The sequence below is a fragment of the Pteronotus mesoamericanus genome, unplaced genomic scaffold (genome assembly GCF_021234165.1).
Source record: "Pteronotus mesoamericanus isolate MK-2021 breed Mesoamerican mustached bat unplaced genomic scaffold, CSHL_Meso_final contig_173, whole genome shotgun sequence".
NCBI lineage: Eukaryota > Metazoa > Chordata > Mammalia > Chiroptera > Mormoopidae > Pteronotus > Pteronotus mesoamericanus.
This window is the reverse complement of record NW_026555072.1, coordinates 4,725,549-4,744,239: the sequence shown is the minus strand read 5'-3', so window position 1 is coordinate 4,744,239 and position 18,691 is coordinate 4,725,549. Positions and strand designations below refer to the sequence as shown.

General features: G+C 38.7%; 1 protein-coding gene across 1 annotated transcript in view; it reads right to left on the bottom strand.

The window, feature by feature from the left end:
• The window catches only part of DIPK2B (divergent protein kinase domain 2B), a 53,246-nt gene extending 46,532 nt beyond the window's left edge, over positions 1 to 6,714 (bottom strand). The window contains exon 1 of the mRNA XM_054566518.1: positions 6,370 to 6,714. Within this exon, the coding sequence (XP_054422493.1) occupies positions 6,370 to 6,602 (233 nt within the window). The 5' untranslated portion in view covers positions 6,603 to 6,714. The remainder of the gene's footprint in view (positions 1 to 6,369) is intronic.
• Positions 6,715 to 18,691: the final 11,977 nt, after the last annotated feature.

Below are 18,691 nucleotides of genomic sequence, written 5' to 3'. Positions count from 1 at the left end.
ACACACATGCCAGTCATTTTGCTAAATGCTTTCTATATATCAATTCAATTAAACTTTTCAACAAACCTATGAGGTCAGTACTATTATTAACCATACAGATGAGGGAACTGAGACACATAGAAGTTAAATAATTTGCCCAAAGTCTTACAACCAGGAATTGGAAGAAGCAACATTCAAGGCTCCAAAGCTTGCAATTGTAACCATTTTGCCATTGCTTAGTCCTCTATCAGTCATTTTATAAATTAGTTCTTGGGAACAGATTGGTGACATTATCAGGGATTATAACCATAGGTCCTTAAAAATCATTTGGTCTCTGCCCCCTTCCACATCATATTTTGATGAGAAAATTGAAGGCTACTTGTCTGATGAGTGAGTCACAGACAATTAATGGCAGAGGGGGACAGATCTCAGGGCCTCTTATCTTCCAGTTGCTGGGGGTGGTGTCAGGAGGAATTTGCTTCCCTGTGGGACAAACTCATTGACTTTTTTTCTGTCCCCATTTCATGAGGAGGCCCCACTTAAAGGACAGCCCTGACTTGGTAGGTAACCTATAATGGATGTTTGGTGCATGTTTAGTAGTGGCTAAAGGCATCCCATAAGAATCAATTCAGGACAATCAAGTTTACAAGCCACATTTCTCCCTCATTCAAAATGGTAATAAGTTTATGGCACTGCATGGGAAAAATGTATGTTCTTAAAACTTTGATTACCTACTTTACTGAATAGAAGAATGTCAGTGAGAAAATGGACCCTGCTCTTTATTCACTGGACTATATCCATTTTTATTTCATTCTAAGATATGTTAATATCCTGGAATTTGGAAAACCACAAAACACAGGTAGCATTATAATCTTTCTTCTGAACTGAGATCATGGGCATATTTAAAGTGAGGCTGGCCAAGACCTCATTGAGTTGAAATATGAAAAAACAGGGTAATAGTTTCCCAGAGCTGGAAGGCAGGATGGGAGGGTGGGGGAGAGCAACAGCACTGAATGAGGATAAAATGCCCTCTTCTCTTGTATACTTCTCATGTTTGCATAGAGTCAAAGAATAATTCTGAAGACATGCATTCCTAAATATTTCTTGCCTCTCTTCCCCCTTTATCTTTTAGCTTTGCACAGAACCCTTAAAACATCCAGCATTTTCCCAAAGCTCCCAGGACACAGTTCATACTTCTTAGAGCAGCTCATAATGCTCTTTCTAGGACCATCTCCTGTTACTCTCCTTAAAAGTTTGCTTTGGTCTCACTAAGCCATTCACAATTCTTGGCTAAGTCACATTGTTTTGGGCTTCTGTGCCTCCACTCACCTTGTCATGTGCTAATATCTTTGTCTAAGGCACTTTCTTCCTATTTCTTGCCTGGACAATTCCTAACCAACCCCTTAAAAACCAGATAGGTATCATCTCTTCTGATTCTCACTCCTTCATCTCTTAGTTGGGATGAAATTTTCCTCCAACATGCTCTCATGATATCCTGTGTATTTTCTATCATTCTCATGCTCTGCTTTAACCATTGGTTTATGTCTCTGCATTTCCAATAAAAAGTAACCTCTTCAGTGCCTAGTAGAGTGCTTAACACCAAGTTAGTGATAAATACATTTTAGTTGGGTTGATGGATGGATGGATGAAAGGGTGTTTGGATGTACAGATGGATAAGTGAGTAAAGGGATAAATGGAGGACTAGGTAGATAGGATGCACAGAGTGATGGTTGGGTGAAAGAATGCATGTAAGGATGCTTGGGTGTGTGGGTGGATGGATGGATGGATGGGTGCATGTATGGAAAATTGATTGAATGTGTAGATGGATCTTTTTGCTATAAGCTCTGGGCCTTGCTGCTCCCAACACCTTGAATTGATTTGAGGAAGTGAGTTAGAATGATAATTACTCATCTTCTGAGGTGAAGGAGACCAATGACGGCAAGGGAGAAGGGAAGGCAAATTCAAGCCCAATGAATTACTTATTTTAATGTGAGTCCTCTACCACTCAGAAGTATTTAGACATTCTTTAAGAATTTGGTATTAGGATTAGGGATGTAAGGCCAAGTGGGTATAATAAGGAAAGTGAGGTAAGGCATCTGTCCTAGTAATAATTTAGGAATCCCTAGGAGTGATTCTGACCAGAAATACTACCACTAAGTACTCTTTCCCCTCCCATCTTTTACCTGCTCATGCACAAATACTGATCAATCACATCCTGGTACATCTCGCCACTTGCTGCGGTCATTTAGGATTTTACATACAGGTATATTTTCAGTAGGAAGAATATGTCAATCAGTTTTATTCATTTTTCTAGCTTCCCTTAACTTTTTCATTCAGGATTTAAAAGTCAACATGGAATGCATGGGAAAATTGATACTGAAAACATTCAAAGGTCAATGGTTGAGTATAGAAAACATCAGATTTGTTGTTAACCAAAGAAAAGATAAGGAAAAAAAGGAAAGGTGACATTCATCTACCAATCATGTGTCTTCAGCCTACCCAGTCATCATAAGAAGCTAATTCTCCATTTGTTTCTCAACAACAAGCATTGTCTAATCCTTAGTGAAGACCAGGCATAGGGTATTATTAATGCTTGCCTGACTATATCATTTCAGCCAAATGTCTGAGAGTTCTGGATAGTTTTTCTCCTAAGATATCATAATCATTTTTAAAAGTGGAGAAATATGCCATGACTGGTGTGGCTCAGTGGATTGAGTGCTGGCCTGCAAACCAAGGGGTCACTGGTTCAATCCCCAGTCAGGGCACATGCCTTGGTTGTGGGCCAAGTCCCTGGTGGGAGGCATGCGAGAGGCAACCACACATTGATGCTTCTCTCCCTTTCTCCCTTCCTTCCTCTCTCTCTAAAGATAAATAAAATCTTTTTAAAAGTGGAAAAAGGTTTGGAGATTTAAATAGGAACAAGATGAACTAATGCACCATTAGAAAGAGGGGCAAAGGATGAAAACTCATAGACAATTTAGCAAAGAAGAAATACAAATGGTAGATAAGCCTGAAAAAGAAAAGGACCCAACTCAGAGAAATACAGAGCAAAATAGTAGTAATATTAAATATTTGTGGGTGTGCAAGAGGTGAGCTCTATAGGTAGAAGTTTCCATTTGGATATCTATCTAGCATATATATTTCTAGGTCAAAAATTATAAGCCTTTTCGCATTTATATGATTGACAGATTTTAGGAGTTTGTCATAGGAATTAATCACTGATATACAAAAGTGTAGCCACAAGAATAATCAACACAGCACTGTTTATAATACTGAAAAGTGAAAAAAAAAACATAGTTGTCACACAACAGTGGATTAGTTCAATAAACTGGTTGATTGATGCAATTGAATATCAGAAAGCTATTCAAAATAAAGTTGTGAAAAGGTGTTTCCAAAATATTTTTAAATAAAAGTTTACAGCCCAACTGGTATGGCTCAGTAGATTGACCGCTGGCCTACAAGCCAAAGGGTGGCTGATTCAACTCCCAGTACAGGGCACATGCCTGGGTTTCAGGCCAGGTCCCAGCAGGGGGCGCGTGAAATGCAACCACACATTGATGTTTCTCTCCCTCTCTTCCCCTCTCTAAAAATAAATAAATAAAATATTTTTTTTACAAAGAAAGAAATATGCAACCCATTAAGAAATTTTGAAATAGTAACACACAAAACATTAATATTTAAATAAAAGTTTACAAAAGAGTGTACATAGTATTACATTTTGTTGAAAAAATATTATCCATCAGGAAAAAAAGGTGACAAGCATCAAAATGTTAACAAAGGGATGATCTCTTGGTGGAGGAGTTATATGTGATTTTTATTTTGTGCTTTCTTTAGGCAATATTTCCTGAAGATTCTAAATAAACAAATATTACTTTCAAAAATAAGAAAAATGTTATTTAAAATGTAGAGAAAAGGACTATAAACAAATCTACACCCCAGACCTACTGACTGTCTCTCTCTGCTCTTTTTGTGATAAGGAATGTGCATTTTTCCACACAGAGAGCTCTAAACCCCAACCTGCCCCGCCCGGTGGTTTCCTGCTTGCATCAGCACACTTCCCTTTCAGACACACATGGAAAGTGAATTCTGAGGGAACTTAAGTAATATCCTGAATTTGAATGGCACAGACTTATTTGGGGAAATGCTTTCTGAATTTGGCCAATACCTGCCTGGTGAGAAAAACTTCATTTACTGCCGCTTGGTGAAGAGCCAACTGTAAGATTCATATACTCTTTGCTTACTTATCTGGAAGAGGATGTGAACCTGGAGCCCTTCCTTCGTTGAATCCCTTAATTTCTTTCTCTTCTATCTTAAAACATGTCCATATTCTCACTGCCTCCTTTCTCCAAAGAATCAGCCTCACATTACCTGTGTTCTTAATCTTCTCCATCCTCTTTCTTAGGTGGAAAATCTTGACCACTTTTGATACCTCCATCTTTACTTCCTCTCACATTGATAGAGTTGGAAACAAAATGACTCTCTAGCTGAATCTACTAGTGTCTTTCCTGTCCTGCTTTGTTACCAATGACCTTTCTCCTGGTCTAAAAGAGCTAGTTTGACAGCCCCTGCCAGCATCAGGGTCTACCCTGTACACTTCTTTCCATAAGGTCTTTTCAAAACACAACTGTCATCTTGTCCCTACCACACTTAACTTCCTCATCATTACCTGCAATGGAGCTTCCCCAATTGTGTGTCTGTTGGGGGAGGGAAATGGGAGGGTATGGTGGGATGGGTGGGTTCAAATTCCAAATGCCTTAAAAAAGGACTAATAAAGAAAGTCCACATCAACTCCATTCAATATCTATCATCTTGCAAAGGAAGTTCAACACTTTTGATTGATATTTTCTACTTGATATTTCTGTTTAGTAACTTAGTTGAATAATCAAATATGCCTTTGGTTAATACAGACTGGAAATAAAATGACTATAAATTAATGCTTTTTGTTTAGTCACTAAATCTTACACACCTGATTGGGGTGTAGTCTTTGGGGTTGGGAAAAGGAGAAGATACCTATTACGAAGGGTCTTTAGTGTTGAAAAGGCTGGGAACCAACTTGTATCACAGGTTAAGATCTCAATTCCTGGGCACAGTATTCAAGGCTTCCTGTACCATCTGACTCTTCCAAACCTCCTCCTTCTGCCACGCCTCCACATACACCCCATGCTCCAGTGTCTAAGCATTTTTCACCTCTTCCCATGCCTCTGGGTCTTTGCTTAAGTTGGTTCTTCTACCTTAAGCCTCTCCCTTCCCACTAAATTTCATCTCATCCTTTAAGGCCTTGCTCAGAATGCCTTCCCCTGGAGAAACCTTTCTCCAGTCCCCATTTGGAATTAATATCCCTTTCCTTGAGCTCCCAGAGGTCCTTTACACTTCACATCTGGCCCGTATCAGACCAGGCCTTATTATTTGTAACACAGCTTTCTCCTCCTAAACCCCTTGAGGGCAATGACCAGAGTTATAGAGATGCTGCTACAGAATCTGCTGGATCTTGGCCATGTTAAAGGCTCATTGACTGTGTGTTGACATGCTTGAATTCCAGAGTGTGATTCCATTTTTTTGGTGAGAGCCATGTGCATCACAATTTACTAAACTTGACTTTTGTTCTGATCAAAGTAACATCTCACAACAGAAAACTAGTTTAGAAACTTTGAAGCAAGCCACCCTAGCTTGAATCCCATATCTGCCACTTATTAGGTGGTGGCCTTGGGCAAGACACTTAATCTTGTTATGTCTCAGTTCACTATCTGAATAATGAGTGAAAAACACTAACTCCTAGGATGGTTGTGAGGAATAAATAAAAAAAGCTTAAAAATGTCTGTCACATAGTAAGCTTTTTATAAATTTTACTTTCCTCCCACTATGAGAAATGAACTTGGATAATGCAATAGTCTCAGGCAACTCCATTCATAAAAAAAGAAAATTTCAGTCCTTGTTGGTATGTCTCTGTGGATTGAGCACTGTCCTTTGAACCAAAAGGTTACTAATTTGATTCCCAGTCAAAGCACATGTCTGGGTTGCAGGCTATGTCCCTGGTTGGGGGCGTGCAAGAGGCAAATGATCAAAGTATCTCTCTCACATCAATATTTCTCTCTCTCTCTTTCTTCCTCCCCTTCTCTCTGAAAATAAATTAATTAAGTCATTAAAAAAAGAAAGCTTTAAGTTCTAACTTTAGAAGGACACTTTGGATTTAGCATTTAGGGCTGTAATTTGGCTTCACATCTTACCCTCCTCTCCATCCCAACTTCAACCCATCACTACTATGATTAAATGGCTTTGCTTCAGCTCCCTCCTATAAATTACATCCTGGCTCATTTTCAACAAACTCCTGGACATCTTTACATCATGGGAACACAATTTTGCCCTTCAGAATTAGCTGATTGAGATTCTGACCTTATTTCTTCTTTAAAAAACTTCTTGCAAATAGATGTTCCAATGCAGGCATTGCATTTATCAAGGCCGAGGAAAGTCCTTCCAAAATTGTAGCTGGTTCTGACTCGGGGCACCAGAGAAGGAGAAGGAGGAGCTGACGAAGAGACAAAACAGCTCAGGGCTGAGACCCAAAGCAGCAGGGCTGGCCAGCCTGGGTGGAGAGCAGCAGCCTCAGGCCCCAGCCAGGGCTCCATCGGGGCCCAGGACTCCAACTGCAGCTTTCTGCTGTCTGTTCAGGTCTGTTCTAAGGCAGGTCTTGGAAAAAGAAAGGGGCTGGCTTTAGGGTGTTGACCCCATCCCAGTCTTCCAGATTTCTGTTTGAGGATGCCAAGGAGCTTGAGGCTAACAAGTCTGGGGAGGAGGGGAGGAAGTCCATGGAGGATGCTGATAACACCGTTTCCAGAGTTACTCTTCCTCTGCTTGTGGTGGCTACTGCACACTGGGAGGGGCTGACTGGCAGATTTTGGAAAGGACAATGGTTAAAGCTTCCCTGTGCAGCCCTTTTGACAAACACGGGATATCCTGGCTAAGCAGGAAAGTCCATGCAGGATGTACATCCGACCTGGGTTCCACCTGGGAGTTTCAAAGGACTGTGAGGAACTCCGCCCTTTGTTGTTTTAATTCTGGATCTCCGTATCCCTATGGATCACACACATGAGCGCACACACACACACCAATTTCCCCCCAGTGGATAATTTACAGTGGATAATTTGGTCTGCCTCTTAACCAGACATTCCTCTTCCATTTCAACCATATTTTAGATGTGAAATAACCAGAGGTCAATGCTTAGGGAATAGAAAAACTCAAGTTAGTCCATGCTTCAGTTCCTCTTTCTTATCTGAGAAGAAGAGAGGATAAAGAACTTGGTGGCCTCTGGTTGGATGAGGAAAACAGCAAGAAGATCTCACTACCTGAACCCAGCTGTGTTCAACCCATGCATTCCCATGCCTGAAAGTCCCTCCTTGCTTTATCACTTTTCAGTGGCTGGCTTGATTTGGTGAGATTTAACTGCCCCAGGAGTACCTTCTTCCTGACAGCAAGATAAGGTCCACAGCATGGAGTAGATGGGAGTGCTAATTTAGGAATAAAGAGAGCCTATGAGGACTAAATCAGGGAAGGCATGTTTAGGCTGGGAGAAGGAAAGAAGGAGGAAAGAGGGGGCCAGGGATGGCTTCAGGAGAATTGGGGAATTTTGTAAAGGGTAGTGGGAAGAGCATGGTAACGGCAGTTTTCTGATGGCTAAGCATGTGCTTACTAGCCAACTGCACATCCTCCTCAGTCAAATGTCTGGTGGTGTTTATTTTTTATTACTGAATTGTGAGAATTCTTTGTACATTCGCTAGTCCTTTGTTGGATATGTGCCTTGCAAATATTTTCTGCCAGGTGGTAACTTGTTGTTCATCTTCTTAACAGGGTTTTTCTGAGAGTAAAGTTTTTTATGTTGATGAAGTTCAATTTGTCAATTTTTTGTTGTATGGATCATGCTTTTATTATCAAGTGTAAGAACTCTTTGCCTAACTCTAAGTCTCAAAGACTTTCTTCTATAGTTTCTTATGCTGTAAATATTTTACAGTTTTATATTTTACATTAAAGTCTATGATACATTTTGAATTAATTTTTGTATAAGATATCATTAGGTCAAGGTTATATTTATGCTGATGGAAGGCCAACTGTTACAGCTCCATTTATTGAAAAGACTGTCCTCCTGTTGAATTGGTTTTATACCTTTGTCAAAAATCAGTTGTCTCTACCTGTATGTGGATATGTTTGGGTTCTCTATTCTGTTCTATTGATTTATGCGCCTATTCCTCTGTCAATAACACACCACAGTCTTGATTATTATAGCTGTAAAATAATCTTGAAACTGAGTAGAATTTTTCCCACTTCCTGTTTTTTAAAACTATTATGGTGATTTGAGTTCATCTGTCTTTTCATAAAAATTTTATTTTTTTAAAATTGTATTTTATTAATTATGTTATTACAGTGGTCCCAATTTACCCCCTTTGACTCCCTCCACCCAGTGTCCTCTACTCCCTCAGGCAATCCCCCCACCATTGCTCATGTCCATGGATCATGCTTACAGGTTCTTTGGCTTCTCCATTTCCTACATGGTACTTTACATGCCCATTGCTATTCTTTACCAATTTGTACTTCTTAATCCCTTCACGTCTTCACCCATCCCCCCACACCCCACTCCCATCTGGCAACCATCAAAATGCTCTCCATATTCATTATTCTGTCTCTGTTGCTCTTTTTTGCTTAGTTTGTATTTTTAGATTCAATTGTTGGTAGATTTGTATTTTTTGCCATTTTATTGTTCACAGTTTTGATCTTCTTCTTTTTCTTTCATAAGTCCCTTCAGTATTTCATGTAATAATGGTTTCGTGATGATGAACTTCTTTAGTTTTTTCTTGTATGGGAAGCTCTTTATCTGTCTTTCTATGTAAAATGATAGATTTGCTGGGTAGAGCAATCTTGGCTGTAGGTCCCTGCTTTTCATTACTTTGAATACTTCTTGCCAATCCCTCTAGCCTACCAAATTTCTTTTAAGAAAACATCTGACAGTCTTATGGGAACTGCCCTGTAGGTAACTTCTTTTTTCTTAGTGCCTTTAAGATTCTCTCTTTCTCTTTTTCTTTTTATATTTATTTATTTTTATTTACTTTTTAATTTATAAATCCTATTTATTCTATTACAGTTCTCTCAATTTTTCCCCCTTTACCCCCCTCCACCCATCTCACCCCCACCCCCCACTCCCACAGTCAATTCCCACTCTGTTGTCCATGTCCATGGGACATTCATACATGTTCTTTGTCTAGTCCCTTCCCCTTCTTTACACCATTGTCCTCTTTCCCCCTCCCCTCTGGTCATTTTAAGTTCGCTCCATGTTTCCATGCCTGTGTTTTATTTTATTCATTAGTTTATTTTGTTGAATAGAGTCCACTTATAGGTGAGATCATATGGTATTTGTCTTTCATCGACTGGCTTGTTTCACTTAGTTTAATATTCTCCAGTTTCATCCATGTTGTCACAAAAAATAGCAATTTCATCTCTCTCTCTTTCTTTCTTAAATGCAAGTTGATTTTATTTATTTTTTAAATGTCAAAGTTAATTATATTAAAAAATTTAAAACCCTTATAAAGTCTCAGTAATTAAACCAACATGACACCAGTACAGAAATAATCAAGTAGATCAATGAAACATAATGAACATTCTAGCCACAAATGTATATATCTGTCTAACAATATATGATTAAGTTGATATTTCAAGTCAATGGGTAAAATAAGGCTTATTCCACAAATAAGGTACATGGACCACTATTACTTGAAATAAAACAAATATAGAACCATATTTTACACAGTATACAAGAAATATTCAGGTGAGTTAAAAATCAACAGAGACAAGAGGGAAGGGGGGGGCAGGGAAAGGGAAGGGAAGGGGAAAGTCAAGGAACATATAGCAAGGACTCATGGACAAAACCAAAGGGGAAGAGCTGAGGGAGGGAAGGTGGGAGGGGGCAAGGGAAAGAGGGGGGGAAGGCAGAGACAAATGTATTTAAAAAGTAAATAAATTAATTAAATTTAAAATAAATAAATAAATAAATAAAAAATCAATATGTAGAATCTAAGGAGTTTTAGAAGAAAATAGAACTAATATTTTTCATGACCTGAAGTAAAATATTCAAACTCAGAAGCTGTAAATATTGACATTATGACTATATTAAGCATTTAGCTATATAGTAATATACATATAAAAAAGTTAAAGGCCCAGGAATAGAATAGAAAAGTATTTGCAACACATCTAAAATATGGTGAATAGGTTTTTTTTTAAAGTTCTACAAACCTTTAATCAATAAATGGATAAAGAATACCGAGAAGTCACTTAAAGCTTTTTTTAAAAAAATAATAAAAATTGGCAAGAAATATACTAAAACAGGTTTAGTTTCAACAAATAGTGAGGAACAACTAAAATAACATCATTGTCACAATCAGATTAATGAGTATTAAAACTATTGGTAATATCAAGTATTGGCAACTGTGAAAGGAACTGGGTATTCATAGAAACATTTTCTTCATCTTAAAGCAGTCCCTTTAGCATATTTTGCAGTGCTGTTTTGGTGTAGATGTATTCTTTTAGCCTTCTTTTGTCTGGGAAACTCCTTATTTTGCCTTCCATTTTAATTGAGAGCCTTGATGAGTACAGCAGTCTTGGTTGCAGGCCTTTGCTTTTCAAGACTTGGAATATTTCTTGCCATTTCCTGCTGGCTTGCAGTATTTCTGTTAAGTCAGATGCTAGCCGTATCGGGGCTCCCTTATATGTTACTACCTCTTTCTTCCTTGCTTGCTTTAGGATTCCGTTTGTCTTTGATATTTGTCATTTTAATGATGATGTGTCCTGGGGTGGGCTTCATTGGGTTCCTTTTGAATGGGACCCTCTGTGCTTCCTGGACTTGTGTGCCTTTTTCTCTCCTCCATTTGGGAAGTTTTCCATCATTACTTTTCAAACAGGTTCTCTATCCCTTCCTCATCCTCTTCTCCTTCTGGTATCCCTATTATATGGATATTAGTACGTTTCAGGTTGTCCTGCATTTCCCTCAATGCCTCTTAATTCTTTTTGAGGTTTTTTCATTTTCTTGCTCTTTCTGGGAGCTTTCTTCTACCTTGTCCTCCAGCTCGCTGATTCAGTCCTCAGCTTCATCTAGCCTGCTTTCGATTCCTTCTACTGTGTTCTTCAATTCAGAAATGGTGTTCTTCATTTCCTCTTGTCTCTTATGGATAGTTTCTATGTCCTTTTTCATGCTGATAGAGTTTGTAGTAAGTTCCTCATAGTTTCCCTGTAGTTTTTGGTAATTCTCTCTGAGCTCACTGAGCTCATTGAGCTTCCTTAGAACTGTTGTTTGGAACTCAGTATCTGATAGTTGACTTGCCTCTATTTCATTTAGTTCTCTTTGTGGGTATTCCTCCTTTCCACTCAAGTGGGGGGTATTTTTTGTCTTCCCACTAAACTCTTCTTTTCTGCTTCTGCTTCTTAAGTTGATCTGTCTTGATTTTCTGACTTTGTGGTGTGAACTTCTATGGTTGGAGACTGCTGTTTTTTACTTTCTGGATCTGCCTCTGATGATGTCAGATGTTGACCCTGTCCGACCTTAGGCAGTCTGTTTGAGACTTCCAGTAATCTACTGTTTATGGCTGTTTCCTTCAGCTGTTAATCTATTCTCTCTGCACTCAGCAGGCTGCCTTAGACAGCTCAGGGCAGGGTGGAGTCCTTCCTGGGGGCGGAGTTATTGTGTCCTTTCATGTTGCTGCCTTATGGGGGAGGAGTCCGTACTGGGATCCCACCGGCTACTCTCTCAGTTCTCTCCCCAAAGCCTCTGTCCCCAGTCTCTCCTCAAGTGTTGCCAGACTTCTCTGCACCCCCTTTATCCAGGGATTCACTGTCTGTGGCTCCCACTCTGCACACAGCAGGCAGCTTAAACAGCCGGTGGTGGGGTGGAATCCCACATGGGGGCGGGGCTATTGGGTCCTTTGATGCTGGTGCTGCTCAGGGAGAGTGGTCTCTGCCTGAGCAAGATGGCTGCTGCCACATGGGGGATGAGTCAGCACCAAGATCCCGCTGGCTACTCTCTCAGTTCTCTCCCCAAAGCCTCCTTCCCCAGTCTCTCCTCAGGTGTCTCTGATGTACTCTCCCTTGCCTTTGCCGGAGACCAGGGTAAGTGGCTTCAAATAAAAATTTTGTGTTGGCTCTGTAAACGGTTCTTTGCAGCTCCAGCCGCCTGTCTCTGGCAGAGAGCAACCCTGCCACTTTTTGCAGATGGCTGTTTTCTGTGTACTATTTTGGTTCTGGTGCTGTGGGCTAGCGATCCCCAGTTTTGGTTTAGACCCTGCTCTTCTCAGGGGGGATCCAATTGACCGTTTCAATATCCTTCTGGTGCTGCCACCCGTGAAGGCCCTGCTTGCCTTCTCAGGTCTGTACTGCACTCCTTACCAGTTAGATTGAGCTAAAGCCAATTCTTCTGTCTCCAAGGTTACAGGTCTCCTCTCTTGCAAATGTTCAGTTGTTTGTTTCAGGTGATTTCTCCACAATTTAGTTGTAATTCCATGTTGTTCCTGGGAGGAAGTCAGTGTGACTTCCACTCACTCCTCCGCCATCTTGATTCCTCTCTTTATCTTTAGCCTTTGGCATTTCAATTATGATATTTCTTGGAGTGAGCCTCTTTGCATCCACCTTGTTTGGCCCTCTCTGTGCTTCCTCAACTTGCATGTCTATTTCCTTCACCAAATTAAGGAAATATTCTTTCACTATTTTTTTTCAAATAGATTTCTAATGTCTTGCTCTTTCTCTTCTCTTTCTGGAACTCCTATGATGTGAATATTAGAACACTTGAAGTTGTCCCAGAGGTTCCTTACAGTATTCTCATTTTTTTTTTTTGGATTCTTTTTTCTTCTTCTTGTCCTGATTGGTTGTTTTTTGCTTCTGTTCCAAGTCATTGATCTGATTTTTGACTTCATCCACCCTGCTGTTGTTTCCCTGTAAGTTGTTCTTTAAGTCAGTTAGTGTATCCTTCATCCCTAACTGGACCTTTTTTATGCTGCTGAAGTCCTGACTAAATTACTTGAGCATCCATATAACCAGTGTTTTGATCCCTGCATCTTATAGATTGCTTATCTCTATCTCATTTAGTTCTTTTTTCTGGAGTTTTGATCTGTTCTTTCATGTGCCATGTTTCTTTGTCTCCTCATTTTGGCAGCCTCCATGTGTTTGTTTCTATGTATTAGGTAGGGCTGCTTTGACTCCATGTCTTGGTAGTGTGGCCTAATGTAGTAAGTGTCCTGCAGTGTCCAATTGCACAACTTCCCCTATAACCTCGAGTATGCCCTTCATGTGGGCTCTATACACCCTCCTTTTGTAATTGAGTCTTGGTTGCTGTTGGCAGATCAATGGGAGGGATTTACCCAGGCAAGTCAGCTGCAAGACCTGGATGTGACCACTGACTACCATCCTTCGTCCTCTGTACAGAATCAGTTGTTCAGGGGCAGGGTGGTGGTACTCTGATATGGTCTGTAGCTGTCTCGTGCATGCAAAGGCTTTGGGGTTTCCTCGGTGGTACAGACCAAGGTCAGCCTTCACCTGTGTTTTCCTTGGGCCACCATTCATGGGCTATAAAGCAACCTGACATGGCTGCTACTTGTGCTGGGCTTGGAGGTTCTCAGGTGAAGTGAATCTGTGAATCTAGGCTGGCAGCTGCTAGTGCCAGGCTTAGGTCCACTTAGCAAGAGGCGTGGGGGCTGGGGGTTCCCTGAAACTGGCTTTTGCTTGTTTCAGAGGATTTAGGAAATTATGGAGCATGATCCAAGACCAGCCATTCACATGGAAAAGCCACTGTTAACAGTAGGTGGGCCTGTAAATTGGGTGGGACAGAGCTTCAGGTGCTCTCCAGGGTGGGGCAAACACTGTTAGACAGGTTGATGGGGTCTCAGATATGGTATCCACCTGCTGGCTCTGTGGCTCTGTCGGGGGAGGGTTCAGAAGAGTGACAATGGCCTCTGATGGTGTTTCTGTCTGGGAGAAAGCTGTCGCCCAGCTCTTGTATTGATGCCAGACACTTCAGTTTCTCCCCATATACCACTGTTGCCTTTCAAGCTGCTACCCCAGTGCTGGAGCTCAGAGGGAGTGAGTCTCAATAAGTCTGTTTGTAGGTTCTTTAAGAGGAACTGCTTGGAACTCCAGCAGTTTCTTCCTCAGACTCAACCCCCACTGGTCTTTGCAGCTAGAAGTTGTGAGAACTTACCTTTCTGGGACAGGAGTGCTGGGCTGGGGAGCCTGGTTTTGGGCTGGGACTCCTTACTCCCAAGATATCCCTCCTGAATTTTTATCTACCACAGGTGGATGTGGGGCCAGTCCTTCCATGTCTCTGCCCCTCCTACTAGTCTGGATGGATGTGGTTTCTTTAATTCTGTAGTTGTCAGACTTTCATTCAACTCAATTTCTGACAGTTCTGCGTGATGGTTGTTCTGCAGTTAAGTTGTAATTTTGATGTGGTTGTGCAAGGAGGTAAGCTGTGTCTACCTATGTGTCCATCTTGACCAGAAGTCCATAAAAGTTTTAGAATACTCTTGTCTATATCTATAAAAATTTTGCTGGAATTTTGATAAGAATGAAGTTAAATTTGTATATCAGTGTGTTTAAATTTATTCCTAAGTATGTTATTGTTTTTGATGCTATTGTGAATGGGACTCTTTTTCCAAATATTTTGCTGTTAATGTATAGAAATGCAACTGATTTCTGTATATTGATTTTGTATTCTGCAACTCCACTAAATTTGCTGCTTAGTTATAACAGGTTTTTGGTGGAGCCTGTAGGGTTTTCTATATATAAGATCATATCATCTGCAAACAGAGACAATTTTACTTCTTCCTTTCTGATTAGAATGCTATCTATCTATCTATCTATCTATCTATCTATCTATCTATCTATCTATCATCTATCATCATCTATCTATCAATCTATCATTTATCTACCTATCTACCTATCTATCTATCTATCTATCTATCTATCTATCTATCTATCATCTATCTATCATCATCTACCTATCTACCATCTATCTATCTATTTTTGCCTGATTGCTCTGGCCAAGACCTCCAGTACTGTATTAAACAGGAGTGGTGAGAGTAGGCATTCTTGTCTTTGTCCTGATCTTAGAGAAAATGCTTTCAAACTTGCATTGTTGAGTGTGATACTAGCTGTAAGCTCGTCATATATGGTCCTTATTGTATTGAGGTACATTCCTTCTATCCCAATTTGTCAAGACTTCCTTTTCATAATGAGAGGTTTTTGTACTTTATCAAATGCTTTTTCTGCATCTATCAAGATGATAATATAATTTTTATCTTTCACATTTACTGATTTCCTTATGTTGAATCATCCTTGTATCCCAGGGATAAATATCACTTACTGATGGTATAATGATCACGTTAATGTACTATTGAAATTAATTTGATAATATTTTGCTGAGAACGTTTGCACCTATATTTATCAGGGATATTGGCCTGTAGTTTACTTTTCTTGTAGTCTCCTTACTGACTTTGGTATAATGGAAGTGACAGCTTCATAAATAAGTTTGGGAGTGTTCCCTCCTTTTCAATTTTTGTGAAGATTTTGAGTAGGATTGGCATTGGTTCTTTAAATAGTTTAGTAGCATTCACCAGAGAAACATATGGTCTTGGGTTTTTCTTTGTTGGGAGGTTTTGACTACTAATTCAATCTCTTTACTCACTATTAGCCTGTTCAGATTTCCTATTTTTTCATGATTCAGACTTGGCATATTATGTGTGTCTAGGAGTTTATCCATTTCTTCCAAGTTATTCAACTTGTTAGCATGTAATTGCTCAAGGTAGCCTGTTACAATCTTTTGCATTTGTGTAGTATCAGTTTAATGTCTCTTTTATTTTTATTTTTCTCATATCTTTTTTATTTATTTGGTTCTCCTTTTTTTCTTAGTCTAGATGGAGATTTGTCAATTTTGTTTATCTTTTCAAAAGCTAGCTCTGATCTTTTCTATGTTTTTTCTGATTTCCATTTTATTTATTTCTGGTCTAATTTTTATTTCTTCTCTTCTGCTTACTTTGGGCTTTGTTCATTCTACCTTTTCTAATTCCTTTAGGTGTAAAGGTGGGTTGTGTATTTCAGATCTTTCTAATTTCTTAATGTAGGTATATACTGCTATAAACTTCTCTCAGAATTGCTTTTGCTGTATTCCATAATTATTGGTATGCTGTGTTTCCATTTTTATTGTTTTCAAGATACTTTTTATTTTCTTTTTTATTTTTTCTCTGATCCATTGGCTGTTCAGGAGTTGTTTAATTTCCATTCTTTTGTGAATTTTCCAGTTTTATTTTTATTATTGATTTCTAGCTTCATACCATTGTGGTCAGGTATGATGGCAATCTTCTTAAATTTGCTAATTCTTGTTTTGTGACCTATTATATGATCTATCCTGGAGAATTTTCTGTGTGTGCTTGAGAAGAATGTGTATTCTGGTGTTGTTGAGTGAAATATTCCATAAATGTCTGTCAGGTCCATTTGGTTTAGTGTATGGTTTAAGTCCAATGTTTATTGTTGATATTCTGTTTGAATATCTGTCCATTGTTGAAAGTGAGGTATTTAATTCCCTGGTATTACTGTATTATTTTCTATTTCTCTCTTCAGATCTGTCAGTATTTGCTTAGTATACTTAGGTTCTATGATATTGGGTGCATATATATTTATAATTGTAATATCTTCTTGATGAATTGACCTCTTTAACATTATATAATGACCTTCTTTGTCTTTTATCACCATTTTTGGCTTAAAGTCTGTCTTGCCTAATATAAACATAGCTACCCTTGCTCTCTTTCAGTTTCCATTTGCATGGAATTTCTTTTTTCTTCCTTTCACTTGGAGCTTATGTGCATCTTTAAAGCTGAAATGAGTCTGTTGTAGGCAGCATATATTTAGTTCTTTTATTCCATCCAGCCACTTTACGTCTTTTGATTGAACAATTCAATCCATTTACATTTGGAGTAATTATTAATAAGTAAGGAACAACTATTGCTATCTTATTAATTGTTTGTTGGCTGTTTTTTATTTTTTACTTTAATAGGTTTAATATTTACTAAGATAAAACAATAGCTAACATGTATCGAAGAAGAAAAGGAGGACAAAAACATAAGCAAGATATAGATATTTTTTACAGAATAAGACTTTTTTTCTTAATAGGAAAATCCTCTTGAAAGGCCTTGCCCTTACTGAATATTCAGGAGGTTTTATAGTTCTTTTATCTTTTTCTTCCTCCTCTTCCTGCTTTCTTTTGAGAATTGATGATTTTGCATAATGGTATACTTGGATTACCTTTCTTTTATCTTTTGTAATCTGCTATAGGTTTCTGCTTGGTGGTAACCATGAGACCTATATAAAACATCTTATAGATATCTTGTGGTGATAACGCTTGACTTCAATTGTACCTAGAACTATTTTTTACACCCTCTTTTTAATGTTTTTCATGTGAAAATTTACCAGTTTTCTGTTGTGTATTCATTAGTAATTATGATAGTTGTAGTTATTTTTTTTAATACGTCTGCCCTTAAACCTTTATACTAAAATTAAGTGGGTAATACATTACCATTTTACAGTATTAGAGTATTATGTATTTGACTGCATACTTAATTTTATCAGTATGTTTTATGTTTTCATAGCTGAGAAATCCACTATGGGAGTATCCTTTTAAGTTACAAACTTATTTTCTCAAGATTTTGAGACTTAAGTTTTTAAGATTTTTTTATTTCAATTTTGACAATTTTATTATAATAAAATTATAATAAAACATTATAATGTGTCTTGGAGAGGATCTCTTTGAGCTTCTTTGGTACCTTATGAACATAGATATACAAATCTCTCCCCAGATTTGTGAAGTTCTCAACAATTATTTTTAAAAAATCTTTATATTTTTTCTGCATTACCACTTGGTCACCTTATACTCCCTCCCCTCAGCGATCACCACACTGTTGTCCATGTCCATGAAACCTTTTCCATTTTTGCTCATTTCCTCCAACCCCTAATCTCCTTCCACCCCATTAGCTATCATCCGGCTCTCCATCTATGAGTCTGTCCCTATTTTCCTTGTGAGTTCAGTTTGTTCATTAGATTCCACATGTGATTGAAATCATATGATATTTGTCTTTCTCTGACTGGCTTATTTCACTTAGCATAATGTTCTCCAGGTCCATCCATACTGTTGCAAATGGTAAATTTTTCTTCATTTTTATGGCTGAGTAGTGTTCCATTTTGTAAATGTCCCATGGTTGTTTTATCCACTCCTCTATTGGTGGGAAGTTGGGTTGCTTCCATACCTTGGCAATTGTAAATAATGCTGCAAAGAACATAAGAGTGATTATGTTCTCTTGAATTAGAGTTTTGGGTTCCTTCAGATGTATTCCAAGAAGTAGGATCACTGGGTCAAAAGGTAGATCCACTTTTAATTTTTTGTGGTATCCCCATACTGTCTTCCACAGTGGCTGCACCAGTCTGCACACCCACCAACAGTACAAATGGGTTCTCCTTTCTCCACATCCTCACCAGTACTTGTTTATTGATTTATTGATTATAGCCATTCTGACAGGTGTGAAATAGTATCTCATTGTTTTTGATTTGCATATCTTTAATGATTAGTGATGCTGAGCATCTCTTCATATGAATTGACCATCTGTATGTCCTCCTTTGAGAAGTGTCTATTCAGGACCTTTGTGCA